Source organism: Polypterus senegalus, chromosome 2 (genome assembly GCF_016835505.1).
Source record: "Polypterus senegalus isolate Bchr_013 chromosome 2, ASM1683550v1, whole genome shotgun sequence".
Classification (NCBI taxonomy): Eukaryota; Metazoa; Chordata; class Cladistia; order Polypteriformes; family Polypteridae; genus Polypterus; species Polypterus senegalus.
Genome location: NC_053155.1, coordinates 310,541,928 through 310,562,110, shown reverse-complemented (window position 1 = coordinate 310,562,110; position 20,183 = coordinate 310,541,928). Strand labels below are relative to the sequence as shown.

Genomic DNA, 20,183 nt, shown 5'->3' with positions numbered 1-20,183 from the left:
GCAGCATGCTTTTTAGTTTGAGGTACCTGTTTTTTGGCATTGCATTTCTTACAATATCGACTCCTAAATCACTATCTTCACTTCAATAGTGCCTTTCACTGGGCACTTTGTGATATCCGGACAGCAAAAGTAATCCAAAAAATATTTTCAGTTCATCGATTGACAAAATGAAATTTGAAAAATGAAACAGACGGTGCTCTACGAACGGGGCGAGTGACGAAGGGAACTGATGCCTTTATGTCCCAGCGTCCTATAAATAGGACGGCACAAATCTCAGAGGTGCCACGAAAAGACTAAAGAAAAGACGACGCTCCCACCTTCGAATATACACCCAGTGATGCATAATAAATATGATCTGATCAATATTTCACATTTGAAATATATGTTCATTGCACAAAATACAAAAATTAGGAAGAGTGACGAACATGAAAAAAATTCTTCAAAATCAAATCGGCCTAGAGATCTTAAAAGTTATGCATAATAAAAAATAAATAACACACTCATAAATAGAGTTTCTTCTTTCATAAATAATTACTTCAAAAGAAATATATGGTATTAGACAAATGCAAAAAAATAAAAAGTAAGTGTCCTATTTATAGGACGCTGGGCGCTAACGGGATTATTAAGCTTAGCTTGTATTAAGGAATCATTCAGCATAATTCCAGATCAGGCCTTGCTGGGAGACCTCCATTGAATATTGACAGGTTGGATGATGTGCTGTCTATGCTCCGGCATGTTACCTTCTTCAGCTGCTGTTGAAGCTTTCAGAAATTTACAGGGTGGAAACTTAAGGAGGGGCGCAATTCAAAAGTCTCAGGGTTGAAGTAGTCAGCAGTTGTGCTACTCCAGCATTTCCACAGTCCAGCAGTTGTGAGGTTCTCAAATAACAGGATATGGAAACAGTTCTTACAACTTTAGGATAACATTTTTTGGTACAATAAACCATTTAGTGTTTAACCAAGGGCTTTGCCAGCCTATTTAGTAGAAATCTCCAGGAACAAAACAAACTCCCTCAGGGTTTCTCCTGAAAGAGCACACGAATTAATTTTTCATATGTTGCAAAAAGCAATTTGACAGCAACAATATTATTATTATTGTTATAATGTAGAAATACATATTATATATGAAAGGATAACTTTTAATATGAAGATTAGGTATATCAGTGCAAACTTTATTGATTACACAGACCACAGTAACATATTGAAAACTGAGGGAACTTTATTGCTACCTTTAAAATAAAAACAGAAAAATCATTGTGTAACATACACAAAAATATGCACATAATGCAGAAGTTAAATGTTTGGATACACCTGAAGGAATGTACAGTTACAGTACATCAACTTCTAGACATTTTAATTTATAGGCTTAAATACCTGAAATGTGTTTCTGGAGAGAATTCTAAACAGTGAACATAATAATGCCTATGTATGGATTTCTTTGGAAAACAAAAATTGTGTATTTTAGGCATAATCTGTTAATGCCCTTCCCTCTTTTCATTTAGAACTTTAGCGAAATTTACCAATTGAAAAAGTTGAAACACCATCATTGTTTCATCCTATGTACTATAGGGTGGTCCAGATCTAATGATGCAATTTTCATTACGCTATAACTTATTAAGTTTATTACATAGAAAATCACCCAAAAAATCCCAGACCATCGAGAAGCGTGCAAACTGACGACATGAAGAATCGTTTTCGCGCCGAACTGGAATCATCCCGACATAAATCAAAGTCATCCAGATGATCTGGATCTGCGTAATTAGATCTGGACCACCCTGTATGTACAGTATGCCTCTTTTTAAAGTTAATTTGTGGAATTTCTTTGTTCATTAGTGTATTTGAGCTAATTGGTCGTGTTATGACAAGATGGTGTGAGTATAAATTACCCTGTTTAATAGAAGACTGGTTGTAGTAGTTCATAATATGACAAGAAGAGTGCAACTGAAAAAGGAGAACTAATTGTCTATCATTATTTTCAGAAATTAATTAAATTTTCAAAGTGCAAAGGGCATCAGAACCATACAGTTTATTAAGATTTGGGGCAGTTTGTTCATTTTTTTTGCTTCTTTAATTTTTTCATCTACCTTGTTGTCGGTTTTTGGAGGCTTCATTTGTCATAGGACATTAATACATGGTTGATGTATGTTCATATTTTAACTTCTTAATGTAATTTTATTCATATTTATTTTTAAGTTTGTCATGTTGCTGTTTTGTAGCTTAAACATTATGAGACTAAGTGTCACGTCGCTGTTTTGTAGCTTCAACATTATGAGACTATGTTACTAAGATGCACAGCACTGTTGGTAAGGACCGATGCTGTGTATCATTTCACAGATTCTTCGCTTTGTAAACCAGCACCACTGCATTCGATACAACATCCACGATTCTGCATGATTCTGCACGATTCGGCATGAGCCTTCTAGCATGAATGACTTCCCCTTTTTTATCAAATTCAACTCTCATTTTAGCTTCTGCAACAATCTTTTGTCTAGATTTTAGTGGCTTTTTGCTGTTTAATTTTGTACGGTTTAGAGTTTTATAGCAGCTTACTTTCAGACTGTGGTATGGTTTTAAATCTAGATTTTGGTGGCAATTCTCATTTTAGCTTTACTTAAAATTTTACACTTCGGTTTTCTCTAGAGCTCCTCTGGTTTTAGGATCCAACTTTTGAGCAACTTCAGTATTCATACTTTAGAAGGTCATTTGGTTTTTGACTAATAGCAGTTCCACTTTTGACATTGTTAACAGTTTTGCTCCTAGTTTTGGTGACAGTATGTCTTTTAATTTTTAAGTTATGGCAGTTAACCTTTCAACTTCATTGTCAGTTTCATGTTTATGTTTTGTGTTGATACCCTTTTTGTAGCAGACGTGTGGCTGTTCACTTTTTGACTACATCCATGGTTTACGCTTTGGTTTTTTAAATAGTAGCTCTTACTTTCAATACCAAACCTCACTATGGTTTCCAATGTACGTGAATATCTCCTGGTCCAGATACAGTGCATCCAGAAAGTATTCACAGCACATCACTTTTTCCACATTTTGTTATGCTAATTTATTAAAAATAAAAAAATTGAGAAAGCACATGTACATAAGTATTCACAGCCTTTGCCATGAAGCCCAAAATTGAGCTCCAGTGCATCCTGTTTCCCCTGATCATCCTTGAGATGTTTCTGCAGCTTCATTGGAGTCCACCTGTGGTAAATTCAGTTGATGTGACCTGATTTGGAAAGGCACACACCTGTCTATAGAAGGTCCCACAGTTGACAGTTCATGTCAGAGCACAAACCAAGCATGAAGTCAAAGGAATTGTCTGTAGACCTCCGAGACAGGATTGCCTCGAGGCACAAATCTGGGGAAGGTTACAGAAACATTTCTGCTGCTTTGAAGGTCCCAATGAGCACAGTGGTCTCCATCATCCATAAGTGGAAGAAGATCTAACCAACCAGGACTCTTCCTAGAGCTGGCCGGCCATCTAAACTGAGTGATCGGGGGAGAAGGGCCTTAGTCAGGGAGGTGACAAAGAACCTGATGGTCACTCTGTCAGAGCTCCAGAGGTCCTCTGTGGAGAGATGAGAACCTTCCAGAAAGACAACCATCTCTGCAGCAATGTATGGTAGAGTGGTCAGATGGAAGCCACTCCTTAGTAAAAAACACATGGCAGCCCACCTGGAGTTTGTCAATAGGCACATGAAGGATTCTCAGACCATGAGAAACAAAATTCTTTGGTCTGATGAGACAAAGATTGAACTCTTTGGTGTGAATGCCAGGCGTCACGTTTGGAAGGAAACCAGGCGCTGCTCATCACCAGGCCAATACCATCCCTACAGTGAAGCATGGTGGTGGCAGCATCATGCTGTGGGGATGTTTTTCAGCGGCAGGAACTGGGAGACTAGTCAGGATAAAGGGAAACATGACTGCAGCAATGTACAGAGACATCCTGGATGAGAACCTGCTCCAGAGCGCTCTTGACCTCAGACTGAGGTGATGGTTCATCTTTCAGCAGGTCAACGACCCTAAGCACACAGCCAAGATATCAAAGGAGTGGCTTCAGGACAACTCTATGAATGTCCTTGAGTGGCCCAGCCAGAGCCCAGAATTGAATCCGATTGAACATCTCTGGAGAGATCTTAAAATGGCTGTGCACTGACGCTTCCCATCCAACTTGATGGAGCTTGAGAGGTGCTGCAAAGAGGAATGGGCGAAACTGGCCAAGGATAGGTGTGCCAAGCTTGTGGCATCATATTCAAAAAGACTTGAGGCTATAATTGCTGCCAAAGGTGCATCGACAAAGTATTGAGCAAAGGCTGTGAATACTTATGTCCATGTGATTTCTCAGTTTTTTTTATTTTTAATAAATTTGCAAAAACCTCAAGTAAACGTTTTTCACATTGTCATTATGGGGTGTTGTGTGTAGAATTCTGAGGAAAAAAATGAATTTAATCCATTTTGGAATAAGGCTGTAACATAACAAAATATGGAAAAAGTGATGTGCTGTGAATACTTTCCGGATGCACTGTAAATTTATTGGTATAGTTTAATAGTGGTGAAGTTGCAGCTAAATCCTCATATGAAGCTTTTGATTTGTGACTTGGTGTATTTCTGTTAGAAGTTTGCAAAGGTGATAGATACTACAGTCTCCTGCTTGTGGAGGACTATTCATAAATACCCCAGTCAAAAAATAAGAAGAAATGCATTTAATTGTTTCCTAGCCATATTCCATGGAAAAGCATCCTCACATGCTATTTTGGTATTACCAGGATTTTAAGTTGCTATTATTTCCATTTGAATATTGTCACGATTACAGGACAACTACTCAGAAGCTTTATATAATTGTAAGTGTATGTTTTACTATTTCTATGTTATGTGTAGTGACTGCACATAAAAGCCAATGTCCTGTACCGAGTACACTTCTGCACTTTTGTGTCAATATTTGTTATATAATGTTATATCTTTAGATACCTTTAATGTTCAATGCTATTATCTTGTTAACTGTTAAGTAAGATATAATTTCAGTTTTTTCAGTTATTGCCCATTTTTTTGGTGTTTACCAACTGTTTTATAAATTCAAGACTTTATCCATTTGTTTAGGTTTTATTAAAATGGTTTACGTTAAAGTGGTTTATTTTTGTGTATTCTAAATTAAGACAATCTGTTGTTTACTGCTACATTTCAGCTTGCCTTGTATTATAATAACTGAATATTTGTTGATGTCTTTTAAGGAAAAAAATGAGCGCTACCTCCTTCTGTTTCCTCATGTGTTGCTCATGTTGTCTGCCAGTCCAAGAATGAGTGGCTTTATTTACCAGGTAAACCTCTTTTACTGTATAGCATCTCCCATTTTTCAGCCGCCTTCAACCACAGAGCTTTTCATAACTAGTGGCAGTTATTGAATAATTTGATCTAGTTTTCCTGACTCCAGATTTTGGAAACGCATGAATGCTTCTGTGCTTGTTGTCAGGAAAATCTACACTAAGTGTAATTTTAGAGCTGTCTTAATAGAGCGGTCCTAAATGCAAATGGTGACAGATTTAGAAAATCTGAAAGTTGGCAAAAATTCTTTCTCATGCAGCTCTAGTAAGTGGTGTATAACAACAACAACAACATTTATTTCTGTCGTACATTTTCATACAAATGATGTAGCTCAAAGTGCTTTACATGATGAAGAAAGAGAAAACAGACAAAATAAATAAGAAAATAAAATTAGTGAACACTAATTAACATAGAATAAAAGTAAGGTCCGATGGCCTGGGAGGAAAGAAAAAAAAAAAAACTCCAGACGGATGGAGAAAACAAAAAAAAATCTGCAGGGGGTCTGAGGCCACGAGACCACCCAGCCCCCTCTAGGCATTCTACCTAACATAAATGACCTCAGTCAGTCCTCATGGTATTCAGGGTTCTCATGGAAGAACTTGATGATGATGATGGTCATGTGGGCTTCTGGTATTTAATCCATCAATGTAGGTACGTCACAGTGCTTTGATTAGGTGGTGGTGGTGCAGATCGCCACCACAGAAAAACTGAAAAAGAACAAAAGAGAAAGTAGGGGTTAGTATGGATTTCGGAGCCACCATGAATGATAATGATAATTAAATGAATATACAGAATATCAGGATTAAACCAAAATGAAGCAATGAGAAAGCCATGTTAAAGTAAAGACATGGAGTTCTAACTCATTTATGTTCAAACCTGCTTATTTTCTTATTTATCAAGTCAGTCCTGCAGCCAGTTTATGTAAGCAAGTGTATTATGATGACATTAGATTTTGAAGAATCTTTTTTTTCTTTGCAGGGTAAACTGCCATTGACAGGGATGACAATATTAAAACTTGAAGACACTGAAACTCATAAAAATGCATTTGAAATTTCAGGTAATACAGAAAATAACCAAAATCTACTTATTTTCTTGTTCTACAGTTTGTGTTACATCTGAAAACAAAAACCTATAGTTCAAAATATATCTAGGGCATGGCAATACACAATACAAACAGACAAGTTATTAGCACCTAGTCTTGACTTTTAGCAGGTCACTTCCCCCATCGGTATTCTGTAAGTAATATAGTAGGAATATGGCAAGTGCTGAATTGTGCATGCTTGATTTTTAAGTCACTTTAGAAAAGAATTGTCAAAAAAATAAACTACAGTAATCCCTCCTCTATCGCGGGGGTTGCTTTCCAGAATCCCCCGCGATAGATGAAAATCCGCGAAGTAGAAACCATATGTTTGTATGGTGATTTTTATATATTTTAAGCCCTTATAAACTCTCTTGACACTGTTAACATTATTAGAGCCCTCTAGACATGAAATAAAATCCTTTAGTCAAAGTTTAAACTGTGCTCCATGACAAGACAGAGATGACAGTTCTTTCTCACAATTAAAAGAATGCAAACATATCTTCCTCAATCAAGCACCGCACGGGAAGCATATCGTATATCATTGAGGAGTTTTATTTAATACATAATACATGCTCTGATTGGGTAGTTTCTAAGCCATCCGCCAATAGCGTCCCTTGTATGAAATCAACTGGGCAAACAAACTGAGGAAGCGTGTAGCATAAATTAAAAGACCCATTGTCCGCAGAAATCCGCGAACCAGCAAAAAATCTGTGATATATATTTAGATATGCTTACATTTTAAATCCGCGATGGAGTGAAGCCGCGAAAGTCAAAGCGCGATATAGCGAGGGATCACTGTAAATGTTAATTATATTTAACAAGTTTCTTAATAGTTTTGCTTAATCCTTAGCCTATTAATTTGCCATTGCAAATGTTGCTTAACATTAACGGCACCTTCTTTTGGATATCTTTGTCATTTATCGACTACTTGGCCATTAGAGCAGCCTAATTTATACATTGGTGTTCTCATGTATGGTAATATTGTGAAAGTAACAACAGAAAGGAGCACAAATTGGATTAGGCCGGTTTGAGAATGAAGCACCCTAAAATATAGCATTCAAGTACTGTGTTTTCATCTGAAATGGATAACTTATTTATAGCTTCAAGTTTCATGAGGAAATTCATAAATTATTCACTAGTCTGCAAAATTTCTGTTTTCTTTAAATCTTAGTATGGTTTGCTGAAATGTTGTATTTTACCACTGAAATTTGTTACATTTTCAAATCCAAAAGTATTGCTTTGTCTGTCTTACAGTGCTTCTGTTTCCGTGATGCTTGCTTCCAAAAACACATGCAGTATTTCTTTTTAGATTATAGAAGGAGGTGATGCATTTGAAAAGAGCTAAAATCTTTCAATCAAGCTTTGTCATTAGGACTACAAATATCACATTTTTAAATGTAAACTTTCTTTTCAGGCTTCTACATAGGGCTGTACGATGCCTTAAAACTTGACATGGGCATTTCAAAACATCAATGATGTATGATACTATTACTGGGTAAATGGTGTGCAGGCATTTTAGCTCAGGGCGCAGTAGTTTTGTTGTCTCACAGATTGCTGCAATTCAGCACACTTACTGTATCAGTATTTGGTAATGTTATTACGATGATTCAAAGGTGATTCTTTTACAATTGGTACAAATCACGATACCGGTATAGATATGAATAAATGTCTACCAACAGGAAGCTAGATTAGCTTATTTTTTTTTTAAGAAACTAGAAGTTACTCATTATTTTTATTCACTCAAGCACAACATCTTCAGTTGTTCACTTTGTACCATCTTTTGAACAAAAAAAGCAACTTGGCATGCAATGTCGAAAAAAAGTCATCCTTTGTGTTTGATTGTGGCTTGGCTATAGCACATATTTTGCCTTTACTTATCAAAGCATGCAAACAACATGCCGCAAAAAAGTATAAAGCTGACTGATTGGTATTTTGAATTTGCAGTAGACGATATGTAAGCAGGAGGACAGTGGCACTGGCTTAAAAAAAAAAATGAGGCACTGCTTTAATATATAGTATAATTAGTTAATTTCATATTTATTATCTCATGTACACAGTACAATTACGTTCCTGTTGTAGCAGCCCTCCTTGTGGATATAGGAGAAAGGAGGTTAATGCGGATTGTGGAAATAATTGAAAAAGAAAAACAATTTAAAGGTTTATTCACATTTAAGTTTGCTATAAAGATTGAAAAATAAATAGTGTATTTAACTTCTCCATTGTTATAGCCATGAAGAACACCTTGAATACTGCTGCTGCTGTGGTGTTTCATTTGGCTTCAAAGCATGTTTTTTCGTTTTTGTGACCCATGCACATTTGCTCTTTTCAATCCCGTTCTTTACTCATTGACCCTTTCCAAATCCTGTAGCCTGGTTCTGTTTCAGTTTTAACCCTTTTGTTTCTTTACATAGACAGCTGAATGGTGTCCTCTTCTGTGAATAACATTTAGTATGTGGAGAGCCTGGTGAGCTCAGCCCTTAGTTTCTTTCAGTTTTAATTTGCATAGACTGAAGTCCACTGGCCACTGTCCACTTCACAGCCGAGACTCTAGACCAGGGGTCTCCAACACATCGCTCGCGAGCTACTGGTAGCTCGCAACCCCTTTCCAAGCAGTTCGGCAAAGGGTTAATGAATCCTACATAAATTTGAAAACTTGATTAGTCAAATGAGGGCTGAGCGATCTTTCCAAAAAATCATATCACAATCTTTTTAACACAAAATCACGATCCACAATCTGAATTACAATCTATCTTTTCAATATGGCATACACTTAAGAGAATATCCAGACTCAGACTCATCAAGACCTAAGTAACACTTTATTTTAAATATCAAACAAAGCTGAATTCAATTGTTCTCTAGTTTGCTAGCTAAGTGGAGTTAAGGAACATGCCCCGAAGCTGGTGAGTATGTGAGTACGGCCCCTCCCTTCGGCCCGCTGCCTTTTTCTTGTATTCACGCAAATAAATTGGTACCGCAAGTGAACTATGATACATAGCGAAATGAGAGAAGTTGCAAAATGAACCGGAATATATATATATATGTGTGTGTATATGTATATGTATATATATACAGGTATATATACATACACAGCATATATATAATTATAGAAAAAAATCTGATCTAAATCCATTAAGTAGTTTTCTCGTGAAAAGCAGGCAGACATAGACAGACATTGGATTTTATATATTAGTAAACCTTCGAAATGATGTGCAGTTAAAGTCTCAACAGCATTCTCAGCATTTCTGGAGCTTAGTTGAGCCAGATAACTATAAGAATCTTCACCAAGCAGCTCTGAAAATATCTGCTTTGTTTGGATCTCCATACCTCTGTGAGTCTGACATGAATGTCATGAAATCTAAGTTCAGAACAAGACTGGTAGATGAACATTTAAAAGACTCCATAAGCGTGAACCTAAGTGGCTCCACTCCAACATACACCTGCCTCTCTTGTTGACTCCATGCAGTGCCAGTCATCTGACTAACTAAAAAACACATCACACATGCAACTGGACATGTGAATAAAGTGAAACAGTGACATGGAACAAAATGACAAATGAATAAGTCATATCTGTGGATTTGGAATTGCATTGTTTTGTTTTGACAGCAAACAAGTGTTGCTGGTACCAGCCCACTTCAAGCACTCGGAGCACATTGAAACTTTGTGTGTGACACACTGATCAGGCTGCTTTCCCTGAGCTATAGCACACTACTGCTAAACAAGCAAAGCACAGGAATTTTGCATACTTCCTGCTATGAATATGTGCCTGATAACGTTCTTGTGAGACGTTTGAAATTAAAAAAAAATTTTAAAAAGTAGTGGCTGCAGTTTGTGGAAATTTCTGCAAATTTTTGGATTTAACCAATGATGTTTATTTATATTAATGATGTGTCCATCCAACCAATGATGATATCATTAATCATCAGCTTAGCCCTACTACCACGTAAACAGTTTAATTTGCATGTGCTTGTATCAGGCTGAAAAACAGTAGGTAGAAGTGTAACATCACGTATCCCCAGGCATAACACTACTATTGCAATGTGTTTTTTGTATTTATTTCTCAATGTGTGTAAAATTATCGCTTATTATCCTATTAATACTTTGCAAATCTCAAAATGTTAATACAGTGTACTGGTCATTTCACCTGTTAAACAACAGCAAAAAAAACTTCATAAATCAAACGTATTGGTCACAATAAAATGAAAAATGTAGAATTACAACTTAACAATCATTTAATTGATTGTCTCTGATCATTTTTTTGATTCTTTGAACAGAATCTCTAATAGCCATTTGAAGAAAATTGGTACTTATATTTGGAGGTTAAGAATTTGATTTTTAAACCAGTGCCTAAAGTGGAATTCTAGATAGAGAAAGGTGAAAATGAGCAATGATAATGTCTTCTTCCTTTGACATACCATGATCGGTGTTTTACACTATCCTGAACATGTATTACCTCCAAAAAGCTAAAACACAATGAGTAATCAATACACACAAACAAACACACACACATATAGTCATGTCAATAAATCTGTGTTTTTGTGTCTGTCTTAACTATTTTAATAATTATTTGGTGAGTGAAAGAGTTTGTTTGCAGCAGCTTTATCTGTATGAACACCTGTGTAATGTGAGGTAAGTTATGGAATTAGCAGCCACAAGAATGCAACAGCATTTTTTTGGGCAGAGCAAAACCAAAAAATGTAAAGTAGCTTTAGTCAAAGTGAACTTTATTGTCATATCAACCATATACAAGTATACAGACAGACAGAATTTTGAAGCTCAGGGTCCACAGTGTAACAACATGAAGTGCAAATAATAAATTAAAAATAATTTTAAAATAGAATTAACATTTTAATTTAAAATTAAACACAAACAAGACTAGACATTGTGCAAAGACAAGACAAAGAAGTAGCAGCAATATTGACGTGTAGTAAGCAATACGAACATTGATGTATGGTATTTGCAATCTAGATACATAAATATAGTCAATAGATATGTAATATAATAAATAAATAATAGATATAGATAATACAGAAATTATCAGTGTATGATAATAGTTTAAAATCACAGTGTAAAGATAAAGATTAGGGAATGTGTTCAGTGGTTAAATCTTATTTGGAATAACTGTTGTTAGTTTGTGTTGCACATGATATTGTACAGTGTATTGTGAAGTCAGGCAAAATTACATCTTTTATGGCTAACTGAAAAGATTACAATATGCAAGATTTCCAAGCAGCTTAGTCCCTTCTTCAGGCAGCTCAATTATAGCTAACACAGTACAGCATCCTACTACTATGTACAACATATTGTTAATTAATATATTTTATTACATACCTTCACATAATAATACATGTTTTCTTCATAATAGTGAAAGTTAATGCTTGAACATAACCTAATAACAAGAAAAAAAAAATGAACTGCAGTTCCAGACCCACTATCCGAACATACTAGTGAATTCAGTCTGAGTGTCAGGGTTATCTGGTGTATTATGGGGAGTTGTTTTAGCACTCTTTTATTTTGATAAAAAATTTTCTGAAGTTGCTATTTATTTTGTCTTGTAGGAAATATGATTGACAGGATAATTGTGTCATGCAATAACCAACAGGATCTGCAGGACTGGGTGGACCATCTTCAGAAACAGACTAGAGTTTCTACCATCGGAGCTCCTCCTATGAAGCCGCAGTCTGTGCCTTGTCATACAGTAAGTACTGAATTACAATAAAAGACTGAATGGTCCAGAAGGGCAAGTGATAAACATGAGACTCTCATTATATAAAGATCCTCCAGTTTCATAATACTACAATAGTTGTATGAAAACATTTTCAGAATTAGTGAAAACTTTTTAAAGTGATATTTCACAATGTTTACATTCATCATCCAGTCTACAAAGCACATAATAGCATAATATGCAACCATCTAGAGCAGGGCTATTCAATTGGCGGCCCAGAATCAACCTCTGAGTGGCCCAGCCCGTGGTTCCGCCCATAGATAATAAATTAATATATATTATTCATAAATTGTTATTTAATATAATTTAATATATATATATTATATTAATATAAATATATAGTACTGTATATTAATATAAATATAAAGTATTTATTATGTCTATGGTCCCGGCAAAAACGCGCATTCCTACGTAAATTACGTAGCCTGCAACACGCAAACAATGTAGAGCATGCCGGTAGTAGCTTAGATTACTATCAATATGTCTTTCTCAACACTGAAACGTAAAATTGCCAATGAAAACCGTAAGTTTAACCCTGCCTGGACTGACAAATACTTGTTTATTTTACCGCCTCATCCAAACGCCAAACCGATGTGTTTAATTTGTAATAAGTGCGTTGGAGTATTTAAAGATTACAATGTGCGGAGGCATCATGTTGAGAAACACCACAGTTTTCGCGCCAATTTTCCAGAGGGATCTCAAGAGAGGGCTGCAAAAGTGCAGAGTTTGATTGCATCTTACAACCGGAGCAGTACTACCATGGTGCGGTCATTCACAGCCCAAGAGAGAGCTACTGCAGCATCCCTTCGTGTTTCCTGGATACTGGCAAAAAAAAAGGCCATTCACAGACTCTGAAACCGTGAAGGACTGTATGCTGGCTGTCGTGGATGAGGTGATAAATGACGATAAAATTAAAATGAGCGTGGTATCTGCTATAAAAAATGTACCCCTGTCAGATACTTCAAACATTCGTAGGGTTGAAATTCTTGCTGCAGATGTGTATGAAACGCTGTTAGGAGACCTAATGAAAGCTGATACTATATCTATAGCAGTAGATGAGTTCACAGACAAAACTGATACTGCTCAGTTGGGCATATATGTCCGTTTTTTTGATGGCAAATGCTTCCGAGAGGAGCTGCTCGGCCTACTGCTGTTAGAAGGACACACAACTGGCAATATAGTCTTTGGGAAAATGTCCGCCTTTTTTAAAGACAGTGATCTGGATATGAAACGTGTGTGCATGCTTGTGACAGATGGGACTCCGTCCATGACAGGGAAAGTGAATGGTTTGGCAGCATGTTGGTCCGCTGTTGCACCTCAGTTGATCTCCTTACACTGCATTGTGCATCAGGCGGTGTTGTTCGCAAAACTAAGCGGGGTGCTAAAAACGACAATGGACAGCGTTATGGCTATAATTAATTTTATTCGCTCCACATCAAGCCTCCAACACCGCTTATTCCGCATGCTGCTGTCAGAAATGTCTGCTGAGCACCACAACCTTCTTTTGCATAGTGACGTGACGTGGCTGTCCAAAGGCAAAGCACTGGAGCGTCTCTGCGGTCTCAGAGAAGAGATCATAACCTACCTCCACGACAGCAAGCAAAAAAAGGCAGAAACGCACTTGAGTCGCATACTGGATGACAACTTCATGGCCGATGCCTGCTTTTTTTTAATTTTTATTTATTACTTTTATTACAATCAATACATAGCAATCAAGTTTTTACAAAAAAAAGAATTATGTTAAGAACAGATCGATCCCCACCCCTGATAAAACCCACTTCACGCAGTCCCAGTCCTCTGACATACCCAGAGACAGAGCACGTCCAAAGCACATCAAGCCCCCATGCAGTGGCGCTTTAAGGTTAAAAGATATCTGTTTTCAATATAGTCTTTAAAAGAGGAAAAAAAAAAAATTTTGCACTTAATATATATATATATATATATCTTCAGCAATTTTAGTGCATTAAGATGATACCCCCAGATAATAAACCCAGGTGATGGTGTTAAAGATGTGTCCAAAATAAGCATAACAAGTCTTAATGCAGTAATAGCAATAACAGTAAACCAAGGGTATGATATTGAACAGTCTCATTTAGGGTACACATGAAATAATTAGAAAAGAAAAGAAAAAAAAAAAAAGAGGAGGAAAACGTAATTAAGCACAATAAAACATAAACATTTAGCGCCCTAGTAATACTAAGTAATAATAAGTAATAAGTAAGTAATAATAAGAATATGAGAATATATGCTGATAAAAAACCCGTATTTTAAAACAAATAGATCAGACAGTAGATTATTAATCCTAGCATTATCATTTACCGCCATGACTCACAATTATGTATCAGAATAGTCCCGGGATCAGCTTTCTTAATTCATTTTCTGCTTCCTCCTTGCTAGCGAAAACATAGAAATGACCCTGCCATTCCACTTTCAGTTTTGCCGGATACAGGAGGCCGTATTTGACACTGGCTTGCCGTAGCCGCTGTTTAATATTATAGAAGGCTGCGCGCTTAATAGCTGTTGCTGGAGAGAAGTCAGGGAGACACTAATGTGGCTATTTTCATATATAATATCTTCCTTTTTTCTGAGGAGTGCCATCACCTCTAACTTAAATGATAATCGTTCAAAACGAACTATAAAAGATCTTGGTCGGGTCTGACGGTGTTTGATCCGCGGTAAGCCGCTGCTATCTCAGATTCTGCTTTAAAGTCGCCCCCGATTATTTTAGAAAAAAGTTCAGTTGCGAATTTCACAGGGTTTGAACTTTCGATTCTCCGCAGGCCTTCAATTCTGACATTATACCTTCTACTCCCATCTTCTAAAGCAGCCAGTCTGTCTCCAAGTTTTTCTCCGAGTTTTTACATTCAACTGACATTTACTGCTCTTTCCTCGCACTGGCAGCTGAATGTTCGGCCATTTCGATCCGATTCGTGAATGTCTCATTAAGATGCTCCAATTGATCAGCAAGCGTGCTCAGTTTAACCAAGTTTTTCTCAATGCGCTCTTCAATTTTACCCAGCACCTGTCGAAGTTCAAGTTGTCCCTCTTGACGCAGCCTTTCATTTGCCTGTTGGAATTCCTGTCGCAGCCTTTCATTTGCCTGTTGGATTTCCTGTCGCAGCCATTCATTGGCCTGTTTCATCTCCTGTTTCAGTCTCTCATGTGCCTTTGCCATTGCTTTCTCATTAGCCTTCTCGCTTTTCTTTATATCTTGCGTGAGCTCAGCGAGCAACACTTTCAGTTCAGATAGCTCAATTGTGCCTTCTTGTACCGTAGATGAAGCAGCAGACTCTGCTGAAGCCGGTGTCCCCGCTGCTCCAGTCCCACGTAATTGCGTAACTGAAGCCGCGGACCTCCCGGCCTTTTCCAGTTTCAGGTAATCCTCTCCAATCGGCGAGCTATCCACATCTGCACTCACGATCGCACCTTCGCTCCCCTTTTCGCTCTCAGCCGGTGACGATGTAGCGGACCGTGGTCCCGAGGAGTCTGTACTTTCGCCCATCTGATCCAGGTCCGTCTCTGAGAGGCCGAATCTCGAGCTAGGGCTTGCTGAGCGTAGCTTGGATGTAGCTTTAGTCTTCGATTCTTTCGGACCCCCCTTCTTGTTGGCCTTGTTTATATGTGTTTACATATACTGTAGCGATCCCTCTCAGGTTGAATAAATACAGGATATCTCAGAATAATAAGCAAATAATATGAAAAATTGCACCACTGCTAGCGGAGCTCCACTTCAGACCTCCATCTCTCGCATCGGACGAGACCAAAACACCCGATGCCTGCTTTCTGAGCAACATATTCAAACACCTGAACGATCTCAATTTGAGACTACAAGGCAGAGACAAAACTGTCATCGACCTTGTGGAACAGATGCGTGCATTCCAAGTTAAACTGGACCTTTTCGCAAATGATTTGAGCACAGGCCGAATGCTGCATTTTCTGACACTCCGCAAATGCATCTCATCCCTGCACAAATCACGGATGTGATGACAGGTTTCATTGCGATGTTGAAAAATAACTTTGCTGGTCGATTGGATGGACTTGATCTGCCCACAGAGTTGGCCGTTTTTGTCAGAGACCCATTCACTGTTGCAATAGAAGGGGACTTATCCGCCAGAGCTAAGAAACTGGTCCCTTCCATTGACGAGGGGAAATTCACACTCGAACTTGTTGACATGCAGTCATCTGTAACCATGGCACAGGAGCTTTCCACTAACGGGCCTGCAATGTTTTGGACTGATGTCAACGCACATCAGTTCCCTAACATTAAGAAAGTAGCGATCGTCATGCTCATTATGTTTGGATCAACATATACATGTGAGTCAGGTTTGTCACACATGAACTCCATAAAAAGCAACTCTCGTTGCTCCCTGACTGACCATACTCTCCACCAATGCCTTCGAATTGCATTGACAACTTGACAAATTACGAGCCTAAAGTCACTGCTCTCGTTCAAAACAAAAAAATGTCACTTCTCCCACTAAGTCAGCAGGGTAACTGTAGCCTACAATACATCAATATAATTTGGGATGTGTAACAGAGGCATGGCTAATCACACATGGTGATTTAAAATATGTTGCCTCAGTGTTGTTATAGTTGTGAATACTGTGCACTTTTTATTTTATGCACTTTGAGATGTTCCTGGGTCAAATGTGTGCAAGTTGTTTATTTTGTTTCAAAAGGAAACAATGTTATTTCTAATAGCCTACTACTGTGCACTATTTTGTTTTATGCACTTTGTGATCAGATAGGTCAGATATGTAGCCTAGGTCAGTTTTTTTTTCTTTTGTAAGTGGAAAAAATAGGGGCTACCTCAGATTCTGTTAATTCAGCTCTTTTTGTATGCACCTTTTGCTCTGCAAACTGACCAAAGTTAAGAGAAACAACGAATAAACCTTATGTTTTTCAATAAATTTGTTTGTGGTGGTTTTAAAATTTGTCATTACGAGCTGCTTTGCCGCTAAAATGACTGGCCCAGCTAACCTTCTTGGTTTGACAATCTGGCCCAACTGAATTTGTAATTGAATAGCCCTGATCTAGAGCATGACTAAAATACTGAGACCCCACTAAAGTCTGTAGGCAATTTTGTGAATGAACATAGGAGTCAGTGGTCAGGAAAAAGTGATAAGATAACAGAGCAGTGTCAGCATCAGAACTGGGAAATTATGGATCTGGTTACGGCAGAATTTTATACCGAAAGCTTATGAAATTAACCACATGAATAACTGATAAAAGGGATGGTAATGTTGTAATTGATGATAACTTCCTGATTTAAAGCCACTAAACTGAAAGAGTAATTACTGGAATTTTCTGTTTCCAGTTTAGATCAGGATTGGAAGCAATAGAAAACAAATGAAGTAAGGCGCACACAATACATTCCATGACTTGGCTACAAAGACACTGAGAAAGCTCAAGACATGCACTTAAACTATCTTTAGAATGGTTTAGCATTCTGAGATGAATAAATAAATGTTTATCTCCCTTACTAGATAAAATATTTGTATCTGTAATATATTGAATGGACTTTCTTTAAATCATTTTCCACCTTGCTTTGTAAAATAGCTTGTGTTAGTGCGTATGTATATGAATCACTTGCACAGAAAAGGCCAAAAAATAACTCTTATTTGGGTTTTTACTGTTACTTTTTTATCAAAGTTAATTAGATTGTATAATTAGCACTAAAAGTAAACCATTAGCCGTCAATCAGGTATTCAAATCCACTCCCCTCACTGCCATAGTTTTCACTATGTGGTCTACTCCAAAACACATTATATGAACATTACAGCACTTACTGAAATTAATATTCGAATGCTTGAAGCACAGGCATTTTTTGGGATTTATATGCAGTCTTGAGGCCGCCTCAGTTCTGTTCATTGTAGTGCAAAACTTTCACGATCTGTCAACATTTCAGCAGATAGATGATATTAAACATTATAACCATTTATCTTAATGAACCATGCCATTATATTTACACATTAGCTATGCAAAAATTACAAATCTGTGATGTTTTTACTATGTTCCATTGTTCCTAGCAGTGCACATATATGCATTATCTTCAGCATGAACACTCTGCATGTTCATTTTCTATCTGAAATGTATGTAAAGAACTTTATGGTTTTACAATTTTTTTTCTTTTGATTTGTTGGTCTAAAGATATTTAGGTATTAAAAATTTGAAGTAAATTTTCCGTCTATTTAGAACATTATTGTCTGCCTTTTAGTTAATTAAAACAGGATTCAAAAAAGAAATAAAATAAGTTCTCAGCAAAAAAATATGATGTTTTAAAACTTCAGGTGAGTTTTTCATGCTACATGTGTCATCCATTTTTTATTATTGTCTGGAATTAATATAACAATGTAATTTCAATAATTGTTTTATTTTCTAATTTAATTTAATAATTCTGAATTTTCCCTTGGGATTAATAAAGTATCTATCTATCTATCTATCTATCTATCTATCTATCTATCTATCTATCTATCTATCTATCTATCTATCTATCTATCTATCTATCTATCTAATGATGTTCCCATTTAAGTTGGTTTGTTTCCTCAATATGAATTCATTCAATTCTTATCAAGTAAACTCCTACTTAAGAGCCCTGTGTGCCGTCCAATAATTGCAAATATTGAAGTGCAAAATAAACACAAATTTAAAGAGAGAAACATCATTCTGTATTTACAAAGAAATATGTTTATACAGATGTTTTTAAGTCCAGATTCAAACTATGCTGAGGCTTCATTTTGAATTGTTTCCCTCAACAGGCAAGTTATGATGATTTCAGTTGAAAAGAAGTCGTTTGATCATTTTCTGGAATGGTCTGACTCTGCCCCATCAATTTCTGAGCGAATTCTATTAACCCCAGCATAAATTAGGCTGGCTTGGATAGTGTTTCATACCTCTACAACAGTCCATTGTGAGCTCACCATATTTAGCGTATCACATTCTTCTTCCAGAGTTTAGTGCTTTTGACTTTTGGTTTAGTTTATGGATTTTTTTTCCAGTATTGTCTTGCATTTTGGGTGTCTGTTTGGATTTTAGTTTTCTTTGATTTTAATTTCAACGAGAACAGGCTATTCAGCCCAACAAAGATTGCCAGTTCTATTCTCTTAATTCCTCTAAAATAAAATCTAGCCGAGTTTTGAATGTCCATAAAGTTCTGGTGTATGCTACACTACTTGGTAATATATCTCTTGTGTCTGCAATTCACTTGGTGAAGAAAGACTTCTAATCGTACTACCTCTTTAATGTACAAGTGCTATATAGTGCTCTATGCAATTATTCGTTATATACCATAAGTTCTTCCCACTAAGGAATCACTGATACTTTTAACTGTTTGATGCTACGATGCCAGTTATTTACTTACGAACTTGTAGTTTCTGAAACTACTTTCTGCCCCGAACTGCACTTGCAGATGCTACAGTTTTAAAAAGAAGAATCTTTTCCAAGCACTTCTCCGAACTTTAGCTTTAAAAAACAGATTGTCTTCTGTTCTTTTTTGAGTTAAGTTTAGAGATGATGGGCTTAACATAAATACAGGGAAACTCAATTGGGTCTGTTTTCAGTTATCTGATGCACAATTATTTTCAGGTATTGTTTTTCAGAGATCTTATTTTCTGTTTATTTCTATAGCTGCCTTCTCATCCTATTACTCCATCGAGTCGACATTCAGAGAGCAGACCTATGACAGTGGCCCCTGCTTACCATACACTCCCTCACCCTTCTTCCCATGGCACCCCTCACAGCACCATGATGTGGGGACCTCTTGAACCTCCAAAAGTGCAGAAGCCCTGGAGCCTGAGTTGCCTGAGACCTGCTCCTCCACTGCGGCCCTCAGCAGCCCTTTGCTTTAAAGAGGTAATATAGAAACTTGTCAACATGTTTTACTTTGGGATCCAGTTATGATTCTTGTCAGAATGTTATTTTTGTAATTTTATTTTTGACACAAGTGAACAATACGGGTTGTTTAAGTTCTTTGTGCGGAGCCTGAAGAGTGCTTTTTCAGCTGTGCAGTGCAGTAGAGTTATTAGATTCCACAGAGACTAGCTTTGTACTTCGTCCTCTGTTTGCCCTTTTG

At 37.0% G+C, this 20,183-nt stretch overlaps 1 protein-coding gene across 3 annotated transcripts in view; it reads left to right on the top strand.

Moving 5' to 3' along the window:
* The window catches only part of arhgef7b (Rho guanine nucleotide exchange factor (GEF) 7b), a 235,691-nt gene that overhangs the window by 177,296 nt on the left and 38,212 nt on the right, over nucleotides 1-20,183 (top strand). For all 3 annotated transcript variants that reach the window (XM_039745898.1, XM_039745900.1, XM_039745901.1), the window contains 4 exons: nucleotides 5,219-5,305; nucleotides 6,288-6,366; nucleotides 11,946-12,085; nucleotides 19,739-19,963. In XM_039745898.1, the coding sequence (XP_039601832.1) occupies nucleotides 5,219-5,305; nucleotides 6,288-6,366; nucleotides 11,946-12,085; nucleotides 19,739-19,963 (531 nt within the window). The remainder of the gene's footprint in view (nucleotides 1-5,218; nucleotides 5,306-6,287; nucleotides 6,367-11,945; nucleotides 12,086-19,738; nucleotides 19,964-20,183) is intronic.